We start from the raw sequence: 19,062 nt of genomic DNA, 5'->3' as shown, positions 1-19,062 counted from the left end.
GCGTCTCACTTCTGCCTGCGTCTGCCGGGATCCCCTGGAACCACGTCTCGCCCAGCGCCGGCTGCCCCCTCGCGTCCTCTCCGTGCCCCGCCCCCCGATTCCTCAGACTCTGCCTGGCAGGAGCACGCCCCAAAGAGATCAGCTACAAGGCGGCGACAGCGAGCGCCGATCACATCGATCACCATTCTGGAGCAAGCAGCAGAGTGCCGACGTGATTTCTCCCCGCCCCCTCTCCCCCCCCCCCCCCCAGGTTCGGGGCGGGTTTTAGTGCCTCGTTTCCGGGACGCTAGCGGATGTTGGGGTTTGAATCGCCTGTCGGTTAGAACCGTGCTGAGCCTTGGTCGCGAGTGAGAGTCAGGATGCCGCTTGCGGAGTCGCCGTTCTGGTGAGTAACGGAGCCCTCCCCCCGGGCTGCGTGACCTGCGTTCCCGCCCTGCCCCGGCCACCAGCTCCGGGACGCCCACCCGACCCTGGGGGCGCCGCCTCCGGCCCCTTCTCCTCCTTCCGACCCTGCCTTCGGCGGCGGGGAGCTGCCTCGCCGGGCTCGTCCGCGCTGCCCCCCAGCCACGGCTCTGTGCCAAGAGCCCTTTCGTGCCGCGGGCTGGGGCCGGGTGTAACATGCAGTGTCGACCCCAGCCCTTCTCTTTCTGCGTCGGCGGGCAGGGTGCGGTGGAATACGAACAACGGGCCGAAAAGAACAAAATCCCCGTCCCCGGGAGCGCCCAGCCTCCTCCCCTTGCCCCTCAGACAGAGCGAGATTGTAAACGCCTAATCCAGCCCCAGGGGAAGTAATTCGCTTTTCTGGGGGCCCCCGTGCACCTAAGTAACTTCAGTGAAGCATGTGTGAGGAAAATTGAATCTTGTATACGATACTACAGGGAGTAAAGCTGTACTTCACATTCTATTTTTAAAAGATGTTCAGTATCGTGAGGTCTGTTAGATTAAAGGTCTGTGTGCGCATTTTTGGACTGACTAATATTAGATGAGTTGGGGTTAAGTTTCAGCATAAATGCCCATGAAGCATTTTGAAGTCTGAGTATCATTTGTTGAACGAATAGCCTACTGGCTTTCTTTCAGGACCTACCACTATGTTGTCATGCATCACAATGTGAACATAAGGCCCTTTCATATGTAAATGAAGGGTACACAGTGTGAACAGAAATGCATCTCTGAAAGACCCAAATAGTACTTTGTTGTTTGAACACCATAGAAAGCATGCACCTGAAAGCGTCTTCCCTGTGTTTGTTTGTTGATATTTATTTTAAAACAAAGACTTTAGAAATTAGAGAACAAACTTTGTTGATTTTTCAAAAGATTCATTGAATCTTGTTCTGAATGAATGCTTTCCTCAGGAGGAGCCCTGTCAGTCAGGTGCAAGAATGTGACCATTGATAATAGCTGTCTTGAGCAGCAGCTGCTTTAAATGCAAATGTGATGTTACTTCTATTCACACAAATGTCAGTAGGGAAGGGGGAATTGCCATGCACAAAGTTGTAATGCACTTTCTAGTCTATTCTTAAGGAATAAACTCACTTGAATTACCAAAATGAGATGCCACTCACAGAATGCTATGCAAATATCCAATATAAGATTATATGGTACTTAAACGTTCCAGTAAACTAGGCTCCTTGATCTTGGCTGCTTCTTGATTCAGAGAGGAAAAAGAAACAGTATCTTCCAAATACCATTCAGCTGCTCAAAATGTTACATGAAACACAGTTAAGCTCCCTTATCTTTGCTTTCTTTCCTATGTGAGAGAGGAAGTTGTCAACAATGTTGTTATTTAAAGTAGCTGTTCTCAAACTGAGTTAGGAGCTCAGAGTGCATCTGGATTACATTTAAATGATGTCACCAGGGCTAGCATTACACTTGCTGGGGCATAGGTTGAAACCTGAGCCCCACTGCCCAGGGCAAAAGCCCAAGCCAACAGACTTCAACCCTTGATTACTAGGCTCAAGGTTACAAGCTGCCTCCGCAGGCTTTGACTTTTTCTCCCAACCTCAGCCGGGATAGCTGGGCTCCGGTGGGCTTAAGTTTCAGTCTCCTTCCTGGGAGATGAAATGTATTAGGGATGTAAGCTAATACTCGAGTTGATAACTAAACCTGCGTTTCTCAAACTGTGGGTCCTGACCCCCTGGGGGGTCGTGAGCAACTTAGAGCGGGGTCGCGGTATCAAAAAGTTTGAGAATCCCTGAACTAACCAATAAACCTAGGCTTATCGGTTAGTTGACTACTCGTATTCTCCCCCTCCCTCTCTGCTGCCTCTGTATAGAGGGAGGTAGCAAAGGGGTGGAACCAGGAGGTGTTGGGGGGAGCAAGCTTAATAGCTGGTGTCCCCCAGCACTGGCTCCATGGTGTTGATAGAGGCAGCAGTGCGGGGAGGACGGTGTTGCTCCACATCCTGTGATCAGCAGTGTGGTGGCTGCCCCTTTAAAACACCGCCTCTGGTGATCCCGGGTTCTGGGGAAATGGTACATGGAGCCCAGTGTCAGCTGGGGAGTCCTCAGCTGACCCCAGGCTCTCTGGCTTTGAAATGCACAAGAGCCCCCGCTGGGGACTCTTGTACATTTCAAAGCAGGCACCTGCGTGTGGTCCGGAATCAGCAGGACTTGCCCCGGGCTGTACACTGAGTTCCGCATTCCTCCCTTGAAATGTACAAGAGCCCAGTACATTTCAAGGGAGGAATGCAGAAGTGCCTATCCAAGTACAGTAGTCAATGGAAATTCCATCGACTAGTCAATTAACTTCGTTTTAACATCCCTTACCCGTGGACAGGGGGCTGCTGGACCCAGCATGAGCTGGCATTGAGCAAGCCCTGCTCAGTCCCAGCTTGCACCAGATCCAGGAGCTACCCCTGCTGCGGCTCTGCAGTTTAAATGGAGCGCTTACATTTAAACTGCAAAGCTGCAGCCGGGGATAGCTTCTGGACCTGGTGCAAGCCAGAACTGAGCGTTTCCTCTCATCGACTAATCGTGTAGTCAATAGAAATTCTGTTGACTACACGATTAGCTAATTACTTGTTTCCTAACATCCTTAGGTTGTATAGCAGTTTTTGTTACAAGTGGATCTCAATGCAATGAAATCTGAGAAGTCTTGTAGTAATTATCAACAGGCATCTAAGTTTACTCCTCACTGAGATGAATGGCTCAGTTCATACCTTTGAGCTACTATTCCAAACTATCTGTTTACACTTAGTATGTATATTTTTTTGGTTAAGGTTTCCTTTGCAACTATAACAGCTAGACACTTAGGGTTGGTCTACACTACAGAGTTAAGTTGATGCAAGGCAGCTTATTGATCTACTAAGACCTTGTCTATAGTTATGCAGAGATCGACACTCCAGAGATGTACTGGGGTTCGAGTTAGTGGGTCTAGTAAGGATTCGCAAAATCTGATGCTGAGGGTGTCTCATCAACCCCGGTACTCCACAGAGTCTGAAGGAATAAGGGAAGTTGATGGGAGAGTTTCCTCCCATTGACCTGCACAGTGGAGTTGCTGGAGAAATTAAATTTAATATACGTTGACTCTAACTATGCAATTCTTGTAGCTGGAGCTGTGTATCTTAAATCAAATTTCTGGCCTAATGTCACTCCTGCCAATGAAACTCGCCTGCTATGCCAACTTAACTCTGCCTCTGCCAGAGGTGTTGATGCTTAGGTTGATGTAGATAGGGTGATGCAGTGTCAGCGTATACCTAACTTTAGTTCCCTAATACTTGATTGCTCTGCTGTTAGGTGGGCAAATACTAGGGATGTACATAGGGTTATAAATTACTAACTGTGCAACCTTTACTATCAATTGGTTACATGGTTAAATGTCTCCAGCCCTGTGGGTTTCCTGGGTGGCTGGCCCCATGGAAGTTTAACCAGTAACTGGAATCAGTAAATATCAGCTTATCAGTTAACCTGTTAACTCCTGCATCCTTAGCAGGTACATATGTACATGCTCCTCCCCTTTAAAGCCCTACAAATATTTAAAATTCCATTTCTTGTTTGCTGTGTATGGAGAGCTCACCTAATAACTGGCAGTGCCAGCTGATAATGCCAGCTCTATGCTGCAAATTCTCTCCTGATTGGAGTATGCTGGAGGTGATAGATCCTCCTGAGGCTGTGCAGATACAGCTCCGTTCCAGCTGTGGAAACATCAATAACTCTGAGCAGATTGCTCAGGGCATAAAGGAAGCTACAACAGCATCCCTTCCCATTGCTGTGTGAAAGCCAAGGACCTGCAGCTAGTATACCAGAAGGCAAGGAAGGTTAGCAGTCACACTGGTACACAGACACTTTTACGAAGAGCAATCCTCAGTGGAGGCTCTACCAACACCCCAAATGTTCCAGGGATGTTGGGGAGTTGGAGTCACTGGACCCGGGAGTGAACACTAAGGAGGAGGAATATGGGGAATAGGTGACTGAGGCATCCCATGGCACAGTTGAGCCAGTCCAGTATGGGCAAGCACGATGCAGGGAAAGGAATCTCTGCTAAGTATTCAGTTTGCTTTGATATTTATTTCTGCAGGAATTCTGCACCATTGCAGAATTTAATTTTGCATAATTCCCTGTTTCCCCAGACACAATATTCTTACTGCTAATAGGGAGACCCGTGGATTCTGCAGAGTCTGGCTCACTGTGAGTGGAGACTCCATGCTCTTCTTTTCCTTATCCTTCTGGGAGGACACAGGCCACTCTGGCAAAGGGGGAGGAAGAGCAGAGCTGCACTACAGTATACTCTAAGGATGTTAAATTGCATTTAATCAGCTAATCGAGTAGTTGATGGAATTTCTATTGACTACTCAATTAGTCAATAAAAGGGGAAACTGCAGAGCTGCAGCAGGATTAGCTGCCTGGCTCTTACCACATTTAAAAAACAGGTGCAGTGTCTGGGACTGGGTGCAAGCTGGAACAGCTGAGTCCTGACTCGCGCCCAGTCTCCTGCTGTGCCCCTGCTTCTCCCACCCCTGTGGAAACGGTGCTGGGGAGAACCGGCTTTTAAGCTGACCTCCCCCCAAGCCCCAGCACCTGCTTCTCCTCTCCCATCTGGCTGCCTCTGATAAAGGCAGCAGAGGGGAGGTGGGAGAAGCAACTAGTTGACATGACTATTTGCTTATATCTTTTCTATGTTCCCTAGTGGGACAATAAAGAAGTTGGAGGCAGTAAAGGCCTTGAGGATGGCTAGGCTTGGTGCGGGAGGGAGTGACGTCTGGGGGATGCGCCATGGCTGGGCTCTGAAGTAGAAGAGCAGAATTTTGGTGCAGAATTCTGCCAGTAGATATTATGGGAATACGTTTCTTCATTTACTTCTTTAAAATTAAGAGTAAACATGTAATAAAAGCCAAAAAGGAGTTTGAAGAACAGCTAGCCAGAAACTCAAAAGGTAATAATAAAATGTTTTTAAGTACATCAGAAGCAGGAAGCCTGCTGAACAACCAGTGGGGCTCCTGGACGATCGAGATACAAAAGGAGCACTTAAAGACGATAAAGTCATTGCGGAGAAGCTAAATGAATTCTTTGCTTCAGTCTTTATGGCTGAGGATGTTAGGGAGATTTCCAAACCTGACCCATCCTTTGTAGGTGACAAATCTGTGGACTTGTCACAGATTGTAGTGTCATTAGAGGAGGTTTTGGAATTAATTGATAAACTTAACAGTAACAAGTCACCGGGACCAGATGGCAGTCACCCAAGAGTTCTGAAAGAACTCAAATGTGAAATTGCAGAACTATTAACTATGGTTTGTAATATATCCTTTAAATCAGCTTCTGTCCCAGTGACTGGAAGATAGCTAATGTAATGCCAATAATTTAAAAAGGGCTCTTGAGGCAATCCTGGCAATTACAGACCGGTAAGTCTAATGTCAGTACCGGGCAAATTAGTTGAAACAATAGTAAAGAATAAAATTCAGACACGTAGAAGAACATAATTTGTTGGGCAAAATTCAACACGGTTTCTGTAAAGGGAAATCATGTCTTACTAATTTATTAGAGTTCTTTGAAGGGGTCAACAAAGATGTGGACAAGGGGAATCCAGTAGATATAGTGTACTTCGATTTCCAGAAAGCCTTTGACAAGCTCCCTCACCAAAGGCTCTTACATAATTTAAGTTGTCATGGGATAAGAGGGAAGTTCCTTTCATGGATTGAGAACTGGTTAAAAGACAGGAAACAAAAGGTAGGAATAAATGGTAAATTTTCAGAATGGAGAGGGGTAACTAGTGGTGTTCCCTAAGGGTCGGTCCTAGGACCAATCCTATTCAACTTATTCATAAATGATCTGGAGAAGGGTAAATAGTGAGGTGGCAAAGTTTGCAGACGATACTAAACTGCTCAAGGTAGTTAAGACCAAAGCAGAATGCAAAGAACTTCAAAAAGATCTCACAACACTAAGGGTACGTCTAAACTACATGGCTCCGTCGACGGAGCCATGTAGATTTGTTGTTTTGGCAAAGTCAAATGAAGCCGCGATTTAAATGATCGCGGCTTCATTTAAATTTACATGGCTGCAGCGCTGAGCCGACAAACAGCTGATCAGCTGTTTGTCAGCTCAGCGCGCTAGTCTGGACGCTCCCCTGTCGACATCAAAGCCCTTTGTCGGCAGCCCCGGTAAACCTCATCCCACGAAGAATAACGGGGCTTTGATGTCGGCAGGGGAGCGTCCAGACTAGCGCGCTGAGCGGACAAACAGCTATTCAGCTGTTTGTCGGCTCAGCGCGGCAGCCATGTAAATTTAAATGAAGTCGCGATCATTTAAATCACGGCTTCATTTGACTTTTCCTATGTGTCTAATCTACATGCCTCTGACGACAGAGGCATGTAGTCTAGACACAGCCTAAGTGATTGGGCAACAAAATGGCAAATGAAATTTCATGTGGATAAATATAAAGTAATGCACATTGGAAAAAATAACCCCAACTATACATATAATACGTTTGGAGCTATTTTAGCTTCAACTAACCAGGAAAGAGATCTTGAAGTCATTGTGGATAGTTCTCTGAAGACGTCCACTCAGTGTGCAGCGGCAGCCAAAAAAGCGAACAGGATGCTAGGAATCATTAAAAAAGGGATGGAGAATATTTTATTGCCCTTATATAAATCCATGGTACGCCCACATCTTGAATACTGCGTACAGATGTGTTCTCCTCATCTCAAAACAGGTATACTGGCATTAGAAAAGGTTCAGAGAAGGGCAAAAATGATTAGGGGTTTGGAACGGGTCCCATATGAGGAGAGATTAAAGAGACTGGGACTTTTCAGCTTGGAAAAGAGGAGACCAGGGGGATATGATAGAGGTATATAAAATCATGAGTGGTGTGGAGAAAGTGAATAAGGAAAAGCTATTTACTTGTTCCCATAATACAAGAACTAAAGGCCACCAAATGAAATGAATGGGCAGCAGGTTTAAACAAATAAAAGGAAGTTCTTCTTCACACAGTGCATAGTCAATCTGTGGAACTCCTTGCCTCTTGAAGACTAGGACTATAACAGGGTTTAAAAGAGAACAAGATAAATTCATGGAGGTTAAGTCCATAAATGGCTATTAGCCAGTATGGGTAAGGAATTGTGTCCCTAGCTTCTGTTTGTCAGAGGGTGGAGATGGATAGCAGGAGAGAGATCGCTTGATCAGTACCTGTGTCTTTGTCCAATAAATCTGTTAGTCTGTAAGGTGTGCCACAGGACTTCTCGTTGTTCCTGCAACAGTGGGTTTCCCAAACTGTGGTGAAGCAACAGATGGCATGCATATCCCTATTTTGGCACCCAACCTTCTTGCCACAGAGACCATCAATTGAAATGGCTACTTTTCTACAGTATTTCAAGTGCTGGTGGATCATCAGGGGCATTTTATTGACATCAGCATGGAATGGTCAGAGAGGTTGCAAGATGCAGGCATCTTTTTAGAACACAAGCCTGTACAGATGTTGTACCAAATAAAAGCAAGCAGGATCTTATGAGGGGGATAAGGCAAAAAGCCACATTTATTGTAAAGATAATAATAAAAAATAAAGAAAAGATAGAAGCAAACAACGTTGTTTAACTACTTATTCCTATCACTACTTAACCCTTATACACTTTTATTTATATATATATATATATATATATATATATATATATATATATATATATATATATATATATATATATATATATATATATATAAACCATTCATTCATACATCCATTCATTCAAGTTCTGTGTATAGTTACCAGCCTGGAAGTTGCTTGTGACAGAATACTGGCCAGGTACTCTGTACACAAGTGATGGTAGTGGGGAGCGAAGTCCTGATCAGATGCGCATCTGAAGCTCCTGGTGGGCTGGCAGCAGAACCTTGGACTCTGATTCCATAGTTTTTTAGTCCAGTTCTTATAGGAATTTTTTCCTATGCCAGTCTATGGAAATTGCTGCATCATGCTGATGTCTCCAGGGTGGCTGCCAGGTGCTCGTCAGTGATCTCATCGGGTGGACCTCCAGTTTCTCCACTTGACACCTTTTGGTTGCACTGGCACCTGACGCCTTCTTCAGCCCTTTGTTGCTGTATTCTCAGGCTGGCACCTCTCAGAACCATTCACTCATCATCCAAGCACTCTCTCTCTCTTACATACATTCCTTAATTAATGTTTCCCATACAATGTTTTTGTATAATAATAACTTTACATATATCAGAGTTGTAGTTACAAAACGTTTCTGGTAATAATAACTTTACATATATCAGAGTTGTAGGTACAAAAAGTTTCTGGGTGGTATTGCTTAAAACATTCTCTGAGTGCTGAGTAAAGTTACAATGTTTTAAAGAGAACAGGCGTCAATTAAGTAACAATGCCCTTAGTCAATTACATGGCTTGGCTCCCATAGCAGAGTTAGTGGTTTGACAATGCATTGTTACAATGTATCTTTGCAATGTCAATTTCAGGCAGCCCCTTGCACAAACTTGAGCATGCCCTGGGGGGGGGGGGGGGGGCTGTTTCTGGTTACATAGGATTATATTCTTAACAGTTCTAAGTTACATGACCTAATACATTATATTCTAAAGGGGCAATAATAATAATAAATCTAAACATTTAACAATCTTAACTAATAATAATAAGAAGAATTAATAATAAATCTAAATACTTTAAGTTGTGGGGAACAAATTATGGGGAGTCACTTCCATTTGGGGGAATCACATTTTTAATACATTAATATGTTATCCCTACGCAGAAAGCTGCAAGTGAGAGCTTTATTTCTGTTGGGGACTTGAACCCGGACGGCCTCTGTTCGTTGTCTGACCGCAAAGAGACAGGCAACACCAGCAAGATTCAATTACAAGCTTTTTATTGAATGGTGCACACAACAATAGAGAGCGGCCCGTTTCCAAAGAGAACCAGCCCCGATTTCATTTACAGGTAGGCTTATATAGACAGTTCCGTCGCGTCATAGACTATTCGCCCAAGCAACCAACCCCCCTTTATTAGTTAGAAACCTCTAATACCCATGCATACCTGGCCAACTATACATCATGGCCTTAAGCAATTCATAATGCATCAGCAATTTCTTATCAGCCCAAAAGACAGGTACTGGGCAATAAGGAGACAGTTCGTTATGGCCAAAGGAGAACAGAAACAGGGAGTTTGGAACAAATGGGGAGAGCAGAAACAGGGAGGCTCCTTATCAGTTCTCAAAACAAACTGTTCCTTATCACAGCAGGTACAAAAATGCAGCTTCTTGCTTATCTCATTTTGCAACTTGAGCAAGCGTGTAGGATGCGTCCCTGCTTGAACCTATTTTCAGTTCTGCCCAGGGACTCACCCAGAAACCTTTGTTACATTTGCTTTAGCATAACTGCACTAGGCCTATTTTCCCTAGGGCCTAACAGTCCCCCCTTTGTCCCTAGAGTACCATGAAGGGACTCTTGGGACACAATGTAACAACTTACTACTTGGTGGAACACACCTTAGTGCCTATTCAACATCCACAACGAATTAGGACATAGAGAACTACCAAACCACAAATAACAATGACAGCGCTACGAAGTAAGTTATGGAGCCAACCACCGACATTTGGAAACCAGCTAAACAGGTCGCTCCACCAAGAATCCCCTTTCTTTCCTCCATGATCTTTTGCTACCTGCATAAGATGATGCGCTTTTTCCCAAGTGGCGTTATAAACGTCGGGAATATACACACAACACTTTTGTTCTATCAAGGCGCATGTTCCTCCTTGAGAGGCCAGTAGAATGTCTAGTGCTAAGCGATTTTGGAGAACCATCTGCCGGATCTTTTTTTGCTTGGTAGCCAGATTAGTTAAAGCATTAGCAGTGGTATTAGCCATTATTTCCAAGATTTCTTGAAGCCTTATTACTCCTTCTCCTATTTGATAAAAGGCCCCTTCACAAGCATTGGGAAATGCCGCACAAACACCTGTCCAATCATTCACAGCCCGCCAAGTAAGAGGGCGAGATTCTTTAGCATCTGTCTCAGCGTTCCTTATATTTTTAATTTTTTCAGTAGGGAGATGAGGGCGGTAAACAACAGGTGGCTTCAACCAGGCCAAGTAGCAGGATTTACTCCATGAAGGAGGAAGGGTTAAATATGCTTTGTTACCGCACACCCAGTATACTCCAAATAAGGGTGTGTTTCACGGTGCCCAACTACGGGGTGCAACCGGTGTTAGAGGACTATCAGGAAAATAACAAGCACAAAGCAATTGGTGATTAGGTTCCTGATTGCAGTGAGTGCAATTTAAGGGAGAACAGTTATAGGAATTATTTACTTGAAATGGGATACACAAGGAAGGGTTTATAGTTATTCAGGTAGGGAGAAGTGAGATAGAGACTTTATTGGGGATTAGATATTTTAATTTCTTCCCTTCCACTTGATTTTTATGGCGTGAAAAGTTATATCGTGTTTCTATCTTTTTAAATTGATACCCAATATGTGAGATATTATAATAAATTTCGCACTCACTTTCACCAACCCACAAGGTGTTAAGCGTAGAGGATCCCTTAAGAAGACACCATTTACCGGGTCGTTGCCAGACCAACAGATATTTGTTTGTATGGATTTTAGCATTTTTTCAAGTTATATTTTGGGTGCCCAAAGGATCTCTTCATGATGGAGTTTAAGTTATATTTGCTGCGCTAAGTGCAATAGGAATCATGGGAAGGCCTTTTTGACTATTCATTGGCATTAAGGAGCAAACCCAGCAGGACACATTGCGTAATGCAGGCATGCGAGCTTTTATTTTATGAGCAAAGCGCAGGAAGGTATTAGCCTTTGATGCTTTTATATTCCATACCACCAAAAAAGCAAAGCAATTAACAAAAAACAGAGTAACACACAGAGGGCCCCGAGAATATAACAAGGCCATTTTTTAGATTCTTTAGCAAAGGGGCACCACCGATTTAAGCTTTCTTTAACCGAAGCTTCAGGTCGTCCAAAGGGATAGCAGTTTATTTGCTTTGGACACCAGTATCGTTTGCTTCTGGTTCACCCGTTTTGCGGTGGGGTGAACGTGCGCTGCTCCCTTGAAGTTCGACGTCGTCTGCTTCTGGGGAACCCTTTACCAGGTCGGGTTTCCTAGCGGTGCTCCTCTTGACCCTGGTATGATGTATCCAAGTGGGAAGCTCTTTTACCCGGATTGCAGTGGGGCTCACCAGAAGAGTTTCAAAAGGTCCCAACCACTGAGGCTGTAGCGGAGTCTTCTTGTATGCTTTTACCCAGACAGGATTACCTGGTAAAATAGAATGAACAGCTTCCCACAACGGTAAGGATTGAGATTGTGCTGAATATTGCTGCAGTGTTATTAGATGTTGCTGCAGCCTCTTTACATAAACTTCTGTTTTATTTGTTAAATCAGTGTCATTGGGAATTGAGATTAAAGGAGCAAAGGTTGGGGGTACATGTCCAAACAGAATTTCATAAGGTGCCAATCTAGTCCTAGCACTTGGAGTTGTTTGAATGATGTAGAGAGCTAGAGGGAGGACCTTAGTCCATTTCAACCCAAGTTTTTGGCATAGCTTTGTTAGGAGATTTTTTAAAGTTCCATTTATTCGCTTCACCTGGCCCGAACTTTGAGGGTGCCAGGGAGCGTGAAAAGCCCATTGGGTTCCTACGGCTTCAGTGAGCTCCTTACAAATTTTTGCAGTAAAATGAGTGCCTTGATCAGAGTTGATTATTTTAGGAGGGCCAAATCGTGGTATGATCTCATTAAGTAATACCTTGCATACTGTAGTTGCAGTAGCTCGAGTGGTGGGGAATGCTTTCACCCATTCAGTGAGCTGATCTATTATAACCAACAAGTGCCGTTTTCCTTCAGAGGGAGGTAAATTTGTAAAATTAATTTGTACATGCTGCATAGGTCTGTGAGCCCAGCTACGCCCCCCAGGCGGTGCTAGTTTGATTACACCTTTTGGGTTGCATTGCTGGCACAAGGCACACTTTTTCACCACCCTCCTGGCCACTTTATGAAGTCCTGGAGAAACAAACTGCCTTAAGATGATTTGGGCTATCTTATTTGCTCCCAAATGAGTATTGTTATGAACTTGTTGCACCACTTCGCTCTGATGACTTTTAGGTAACACAAACCGACCACCGCACTTCCACATTCCTACTGAGTTGGGCTGAGCTCCCCATTTCTTTCAGATCGCCTTTTTAGTATCTGGGGCTTGTTGCTGCCAAGCTACTAAAGGGGAACATAGATTCAACTGAGTTTCTTGTAAAGCAGCTGCCTTAGCAGCCCCGTTCGCAAAGCGATTTCCCACTGACACAGGATCAGTTTGTTTAGTATGAGCCCTGCAGTGGATAACTGCAATTTTTTTAGGAGCCTGAATAGCCTGCAATAGTTCGGCTATCTCTTTTCCGTGAGCAATCTGTGATCCCGAGGAAGTAATAAATCCTTTCTCTTTCCAAATAGCTCCAGTAGCATGACACACCCCGAAAGCATATTTAGAGTTTGTGTAAATGTTAACCCTTTTTTTTTTAGCATACAGACAAGCTGCTGTTAGAGCTTGCAATTTAGCCGACTGAGCACTGGTTCCGGGTGACAAAGGCTTTCCAATTAGCACTATACGACCATCTGTAACCGCATACCCTGAATGCCGAACTTCATTCCGGACAAAAGCAGATTCATTAACAAACAATTCCAACTCCGGATCAGATAGAGGAACATCAGTGAGGTCAGGTCGCGGAGTTGATACCTGATCCAAAGCCTGTAAGCAATCATGTACTTGTTCCTGCCCCTCCTCATGGGGTAACAAGGAAGCAGGATTTAAACTTGCACATCTCTTTAGGGTAACCCCATGGGTTATTAGCAGAGTTACCTTATACTTTGACAGTCTCTGATTAGTTAAATGTTTATGCTGCTGTGAGTTCAACAAACTAGCTACAGCATGTGGAGTGTGAACAGTTAAGGAATGTCCCAAAACAATTTTTTGAGCCTTTTCAACTAATAGTGCAGCTGCTGCTACATTTTTAAGGCAACCTGGGTGTTCTTTAGCCACTGAATCCAACTGTCCTGACAGGTATGCTACAGGTTTGGGGCTACTGCCAAAAGATTGTGTTAACACTCCAGATGCCACTCCCTTTACTTCATGAACATACAAATCAAAAGGCTTGCTATAGTTAGGGAGTCCTAGCGCAGGAGCTTGAACGAGGGATTCTTTCAATGCCTTAAAGGCTCGTATTTGCTCAGAGTTAGGGTGTAAAGGTTCTTCAGCCCCCTCCTTTGTCAGTTTATGTAAAGGCTTTAGCAATTCCCCAGCCGAGATAATCCAAGGACGACAAAATCCAATCATGCCAATAAAACCCCGTATACCTCGCTTGGTGGTAGGAAACGGGATTTTAACTATAGTTTCAATCCGTTTGGAATCCAGACTACGTATCCCAGGACCCAAGGTATACCCGAGGTACTTTACTTCTTGCTGTGCCCACTGCAGCTTTGTGGGGCTGACTTTATGTCCTTTAAGTGCCAACTGATTAAGCAAATAAACACAGTTACGCTCATTATCCTCTCGAGTTCTTGAAGCTACTAAAATGTTATTAACATAAGTCACCAGAGTAGAAGCAGCTGGCAACTGGACATCCTTTAAATTTTTCGCCAAAACCCTGGCAAACACACCTGGTGCTTTTACATAGCCCTGGGGCATTTTAGTCCATGTAAGTTGTCCCGGAGGTTCAGACCCTTTATCCCTTTTCCCCGCAGTACCAGGGACCCCCCACGTAAATGCAAAAAGATACTGCTTTTCTGACGCCACCGGTATGGAGAAAAAGGCATTTGTTAAGTCCATACAAGTAAACCATTTTGCCTCTGGTGGTACCATTGCCAAGATAGTATTTGGGTTCGGCACCACAGGATGTTCAGGAATAACATACTGATTGATAAGTCTTAAATCTTGCACCATTCTATACACAGGATTTTTATCAGGACCAGGCTGTGGTTTTTTTACAGCTAGAATGGGGGTGTTACAAGGAGAAACACATGGCACCAAGATCCCTTTGTTCTTAAGACTTTGTACAAGAGGTTCAAGTCCTTTTATTGCCTCCAATTTAAGAGGATACTGCCTCTGAGCAGGGGGAGGCACATTGCTTTTTACAACTGGATTTAAGGGTGAAGCAGATTTTACCAAGCCCACATTGTGCTTTTCTCCCCACACTATAGGGTTAACCTTATTTTGGACTCGGAGAGGAAGTGTGTTATAATTGCTACCAATGAGCTGTGTTAACAAATAAGCTTTTTCAATTGGGAATCGAAGGGAAATACTTTCAGGGGTACAAAAAATTTGTGCATGCAATTTACACAACAAATCTTTTCCTAACAGATTTACGGGACCATCCATTAACAGAAAAGAGTGCTGAACAGAGATAGGACCCAATGTAGCCATACAATCATTGGTCATGAAGTGGCGTTTAGGTTTCCCAGTAACCCCCACAACACATTTTTCTATTTTACCTTTTGGTGCCAATCTAGTCTTACCCACATTCACATTCGGATTCCAGTTGGGCTTAGCAGTGGGCAGGTTTTCCCAATTCTGAGTTTCGTAATATGTCCTAGCCTTTTCTTTAACCTTTTGCTTTTTATCCTCGGTGAGGAGAGTATCCAGCAATTGGTTTACATCAGCCCAAGTTGGCAAGTGGGTGGAAAAGATAGTGCGAAACGTTCTTTCCACCTCCTCCGGGTTATTCCGGAGTCGTGGCGTGGAGCGTTGCCAATGTAACAAATTAGCTGCCATAAACGGGACATGGGTGTACGCTATTGCAAATGTCCCATTATTCTGGGGAACTGGGTAAGCTTGCAGAGGAGCCATGTATGCTTCCGGAGTCCCTGGTAACTTCCCAAAAGCTGTTATAAAGTTCCCAGGGGGCTCCCCCTGAACTGGGGATGCCATCCCAATTTTTCTCGGCTCCTCAACTATTGCTTTCCCAGCCTCCCCAAGCAATCTTAGGCTTACCCTTCGTGGCATTGCTGTAGGAAAGTATTTATCATTTTCTGTTTGGGTTTCCGGGGCATAGGGTGGGGGTGATTTAACAGATTTTTCTACACACACAGCCTGCAGAGCCCTTTCAAATTCCTTTGGTTTGTAATTATACCATACAAATAAATATTCCATTTGTTCGGGTTTAAGATTGACCAGTATGTCCCTCAGGGCATTCATTCTTTCTACGGAAAATGTCCCGCAGTCTGGCCAATCATTATCCGGGGACAAATTAGCAGTGAGTGAAGGCCATTGCGTTTGACACAAATCCTTTATTTTAGATTTTGCTAGACCGGCCGTTTCAGAAATGTCCTTCCAATCCCTTAGGATTAGGGTCAACGGGGCGTTCCCCGGGCACTTACTGCCGCCCTGTTCCATCTTTACCAGCCAAAGGATCCTTAACCCAATTTCTCAATACCGAGCGCTTGCTTACCTCTTCAGGGACTTTAACCCCGAACACTCCAGGGACTTTAACCCCGAACACTTCAGGGACTTTAACCCCGAGGTCCTGGATCCTACTCAACGGGTAGGTGATGTTGCTGGATTTCTGCGGGCCTCAGCTGGTTCACAGGACACGCCTTATCGCCGGAGCAGGGATCAGGCCACCTGGCAAGGCTCCTCAAAACCGGAGGATGCGCGCTGCGTTGCTTCGGAGTCCGATCCTCTGCACCGGAGAGTCAGACGGGTCCCATCTGGGGTGCCAAATTTGTTGGGGACTTGAACCCGGACGGCCTCTGTTCGTTGTCTGACCGCAAAGAGACAGGCAACACCAGCAAGATTCAATTACAAGCTCTTTATTGAATGGTGCACACAACAATAGAGAGCGGCCCGTTTCCAAAGAGAACCAGCCCCGATTTCATTTACAGGTAGGCTTATATAGACAGTTCCGTCGCGTCATAGACTATTCGCCCAAGCAACCAACCCCCCTTTATTAGTTAAAAACCTCTAATACCCATGCATACCTGGCCAACTATACATCATGGCCTTAAGCAATTCATAATGCATCAGCAATTTCTTATCAGCCCAAAAGACAGGTACTGGGCAATAAGGAGACAGTTCGTTATGGCCAAAGGAGAACAGAAACAGGGAGTTTGGAACAAATGGGGAGAGCAGAAACAGGGAGGCTCCTTATCAGTTCTCAAAACAAACTGTTCCTTATCACAGCAGGTACAAAAATGCAGCTTCTTGCTTATCTCATTTTGCAACTTGAGCAAGCGTGTAGGATGCGTCCCTGCTTGAACCTATTTCCAGTTCTGCCCAGGGACTCACCCAGAAACCTTTGTTACATTTGCTTTAGCATAACTGCACTAGGCCTATTTTCCCTAGGGCCTAACATTTCCAAACCAGAGCATTACTATTGAGGATGCTTAAATGCCAACAGTGATCTTGGGAGACCCATTTTACCCCTTTACTTGTATGGCTCATAAAACAGTGGCCACCTCAACAGCAGCAAGGAACGCTTCAACTACAAGCTCTGCAGGTGCACATTGACAGTTTAATGTGCCTTTGATAATATGAAAGACTGATGACACTGTCTTCACAGGAGAATAAACCTTAGTTTAAAAAATAAATCTTATTGTTATAGTTGCCACCTGTGTGCTTCATAATACCTGTGAAGCTAATGACTAAAAAGTTTCTGCCAGCGTAGAGGTGGAACAGCTGTTTGCTCATTCTGAGCAGCCAGATACCAAGGCTATAAGAGGGATGCTTTGAAAGACCACTTGAATAGCACAGAATGTGTCTTGCTATGTATGAATCTTGTACTTGCCAGTATGAATCTTGTACTGCATGGTGGGTATGCAGTAAAACAACATGACAAATGCATCTAATGCTATTATCTGTGAATGTCAGCCCCAACCAGTATATACAGTGAATAAAGACTGCTTCTTCTTGGTTACAGAGGTTGCCAGCACTGGGAACAGTTGCTGCTGGGGGCTGACCAGAAGCAAAACAAAATCGGGCTTGGCTAGAAATGAGCTCTGATCCCTGGCCTGTGTAAACGGGCGAGGGAGAGAGTTTCCAACCCCCTAGGGCCCTCTGAGAAAGCTGCAAAAGACCAGTAGGGTCATGGGTGTTTGGGAGACTGGCGAGGGGTGGGGCAATGGAAGGGATAGTAGAGAAGACAGGCTGAGGTGGGGCCAAGGTAAAAGCTGGTGGAGCTGCTTCTGGACCCCAGCTTCTTAGAGTTGTTGCCAGCCCCAGCAGAGGCCTGGCTGGGACTCTGCAGGGCAGGATGCACTCAGGCTCTGATGGGGACTCCATGCATTGCCGCTTTCACCTCTGCCTCTCCTCACCCTGTGCTCTGTCACTCTCTATGAGCTGGGTATAGTGGAGAAGATTGGGGCTTTCTTCACCTGTACCCCTCCCTGTGTGCCCGCTGAGCAGGAAGCCGGTGCTGCAGCCACATGGCTGCACAGGCTTCCCGCTGCTTGTGGGAGGGGAGACTGAGCTCCCTCCTCATCCCACTCGGGGAACAGCAGTGTGCTGTCCAGAGGCTTTCCCCACTGCAAGGGGACACAAAGCTAGATAAGTGTCCCCACTCATGCCCAGACCCCTGCACTCCAATCCCTCTCTCTCACTCCCTTCCCTCCTCCTCCCCCCCCCCCCCCCCCACCAAGACCATGCACCCTCAGCTTGCTCCAGTGCCCTCTCCCCAGGCCAGACACCTACCTGCACTCTCCCTCCTGGACACAAATTGCACCCTCTCTTGCTCATGCTCCCTCTCCCTGGCCAGACACCCTACTCCAAATCTGCTGCTGCACCCCACCTCCCACCCAGATGTAGCAATCTTTCCCCCTTCTGCACCTCACCTCCTTCCCAGATTCTTCACCTCCATCCTATCCCACTTGCTGGCAGTCCTGGCCCACACAATGAACCCCTCATTTCTGTCCACACCCCAGAACCTAAGGGTGTCCATAAAATCCACTAAGTCCAGAACACCAAAAAAGTAAATCTGGCCTATGGGAAGCCCTGAACCTCAGGCCTTCCTGTGCCTTTCCCTCATCCCGTAGGGGCTGGGGCACCAGAGGAGTGAGGTGTCTCAGTTGGGGACCACATCAGTGAGGGTTGGGTGTTTTTGGAAAAGTTTTTTTGCTTCTCAAATGTGTGGCTCCCAACTGATTTTTTTTTCCTGTGGATCAGAAAAAAGGGACCCCAGAAAAGGTTTTCCACCCCACCATAAATAAGAAAACATTGAAACCTTTTGTGTTGGCTATACCATTTTGTTTTATTTAAAATTAAGTTTGATAAACTAACATGAGAAAGTTAAAATGCTTAATCTTTATAATAATTAAACTGTTCTCCCAAGCTACAGCACTAGCAAAATGGCTCCAATATCATTATGTAATTAACGATGAGCTTCCATTAGAAACTGGGGAGGGAGGGGGTCTAGGGAAAGGTTTACACTAAGCCAGATGGTCCATGGGCCAAAAAGCTTGAGAGCCACTACATTAGACAGATGACGTAGGCATGGGCTGTTTGTGAGCTTTTATATATATTTAAATGTAAGCTGGCATGATGACACTACAATATTGGAAGGCCAGTAGCACAAAAACACATTAATTCATGTATTACCTACTAGCTTGCCTAGTATTTGTTTTTTCTTCAAGTATGCAGTCTATGTAGTAGACTT

At 45.2% G+C, this 19,062-nt stretch overlaps 2 protein-coding genes across 3 annotated transcripts in view; one reads left to right on the top strand and one right to left on the bottom strand.

Annotated features, from left to right (window-relative positions):
* The first annotated feature begins 227 nt into the window (after positions 1-227).
* G2E3 (G2/M-phase specific E3 ubiquitin protein ligase) overlaps positions 228-19,062 on the top strand; it is a 63,670-nt gene continuing 44,835 nt past the window's right edge. For both annotated transcript variants that reach the window (XM_075926989.1, XM_075926988.1), the window contains exon 1: positions 228-385. The gene's annotated coding sequence lies outside the window, so the exon portion shown is untranslated. The remainder of the gene's footprint in view (positions 386-19,062) is intronic.
* LOC142829039 (uncharacterized) lies at positions 12,600-15,809 on the bottom strand. The gene has a single exon (XM_075926109.1). It carries the CDS (start codon positions 15,807-15,809, stop codon positions 12,600-12,602), a length of 3,210 nt encoding a protein of 1,069 aa, XP_075782224.1.

The sequence above is a fragment of the Pelodiscus sinensis genome, chromosome 4, assembly GCF_049634645.1.
Source record: "Pelodiscus sinensis isolate JC-2024 chromosome 4, ASM4963464v1, whole genome shotgun sequence".
Classification (NCBI taxonomy): Eukaryota; Metazoa; Chordata; order Testudines; family Trionychidae; genus Pelodiscus; species Pelodiscus sinensis.
The sequence above is the reverse complement of the archived record's forward strand: the minus strand, read 5'-3'. Positions and strand labels throughout refer to the sequence as shown.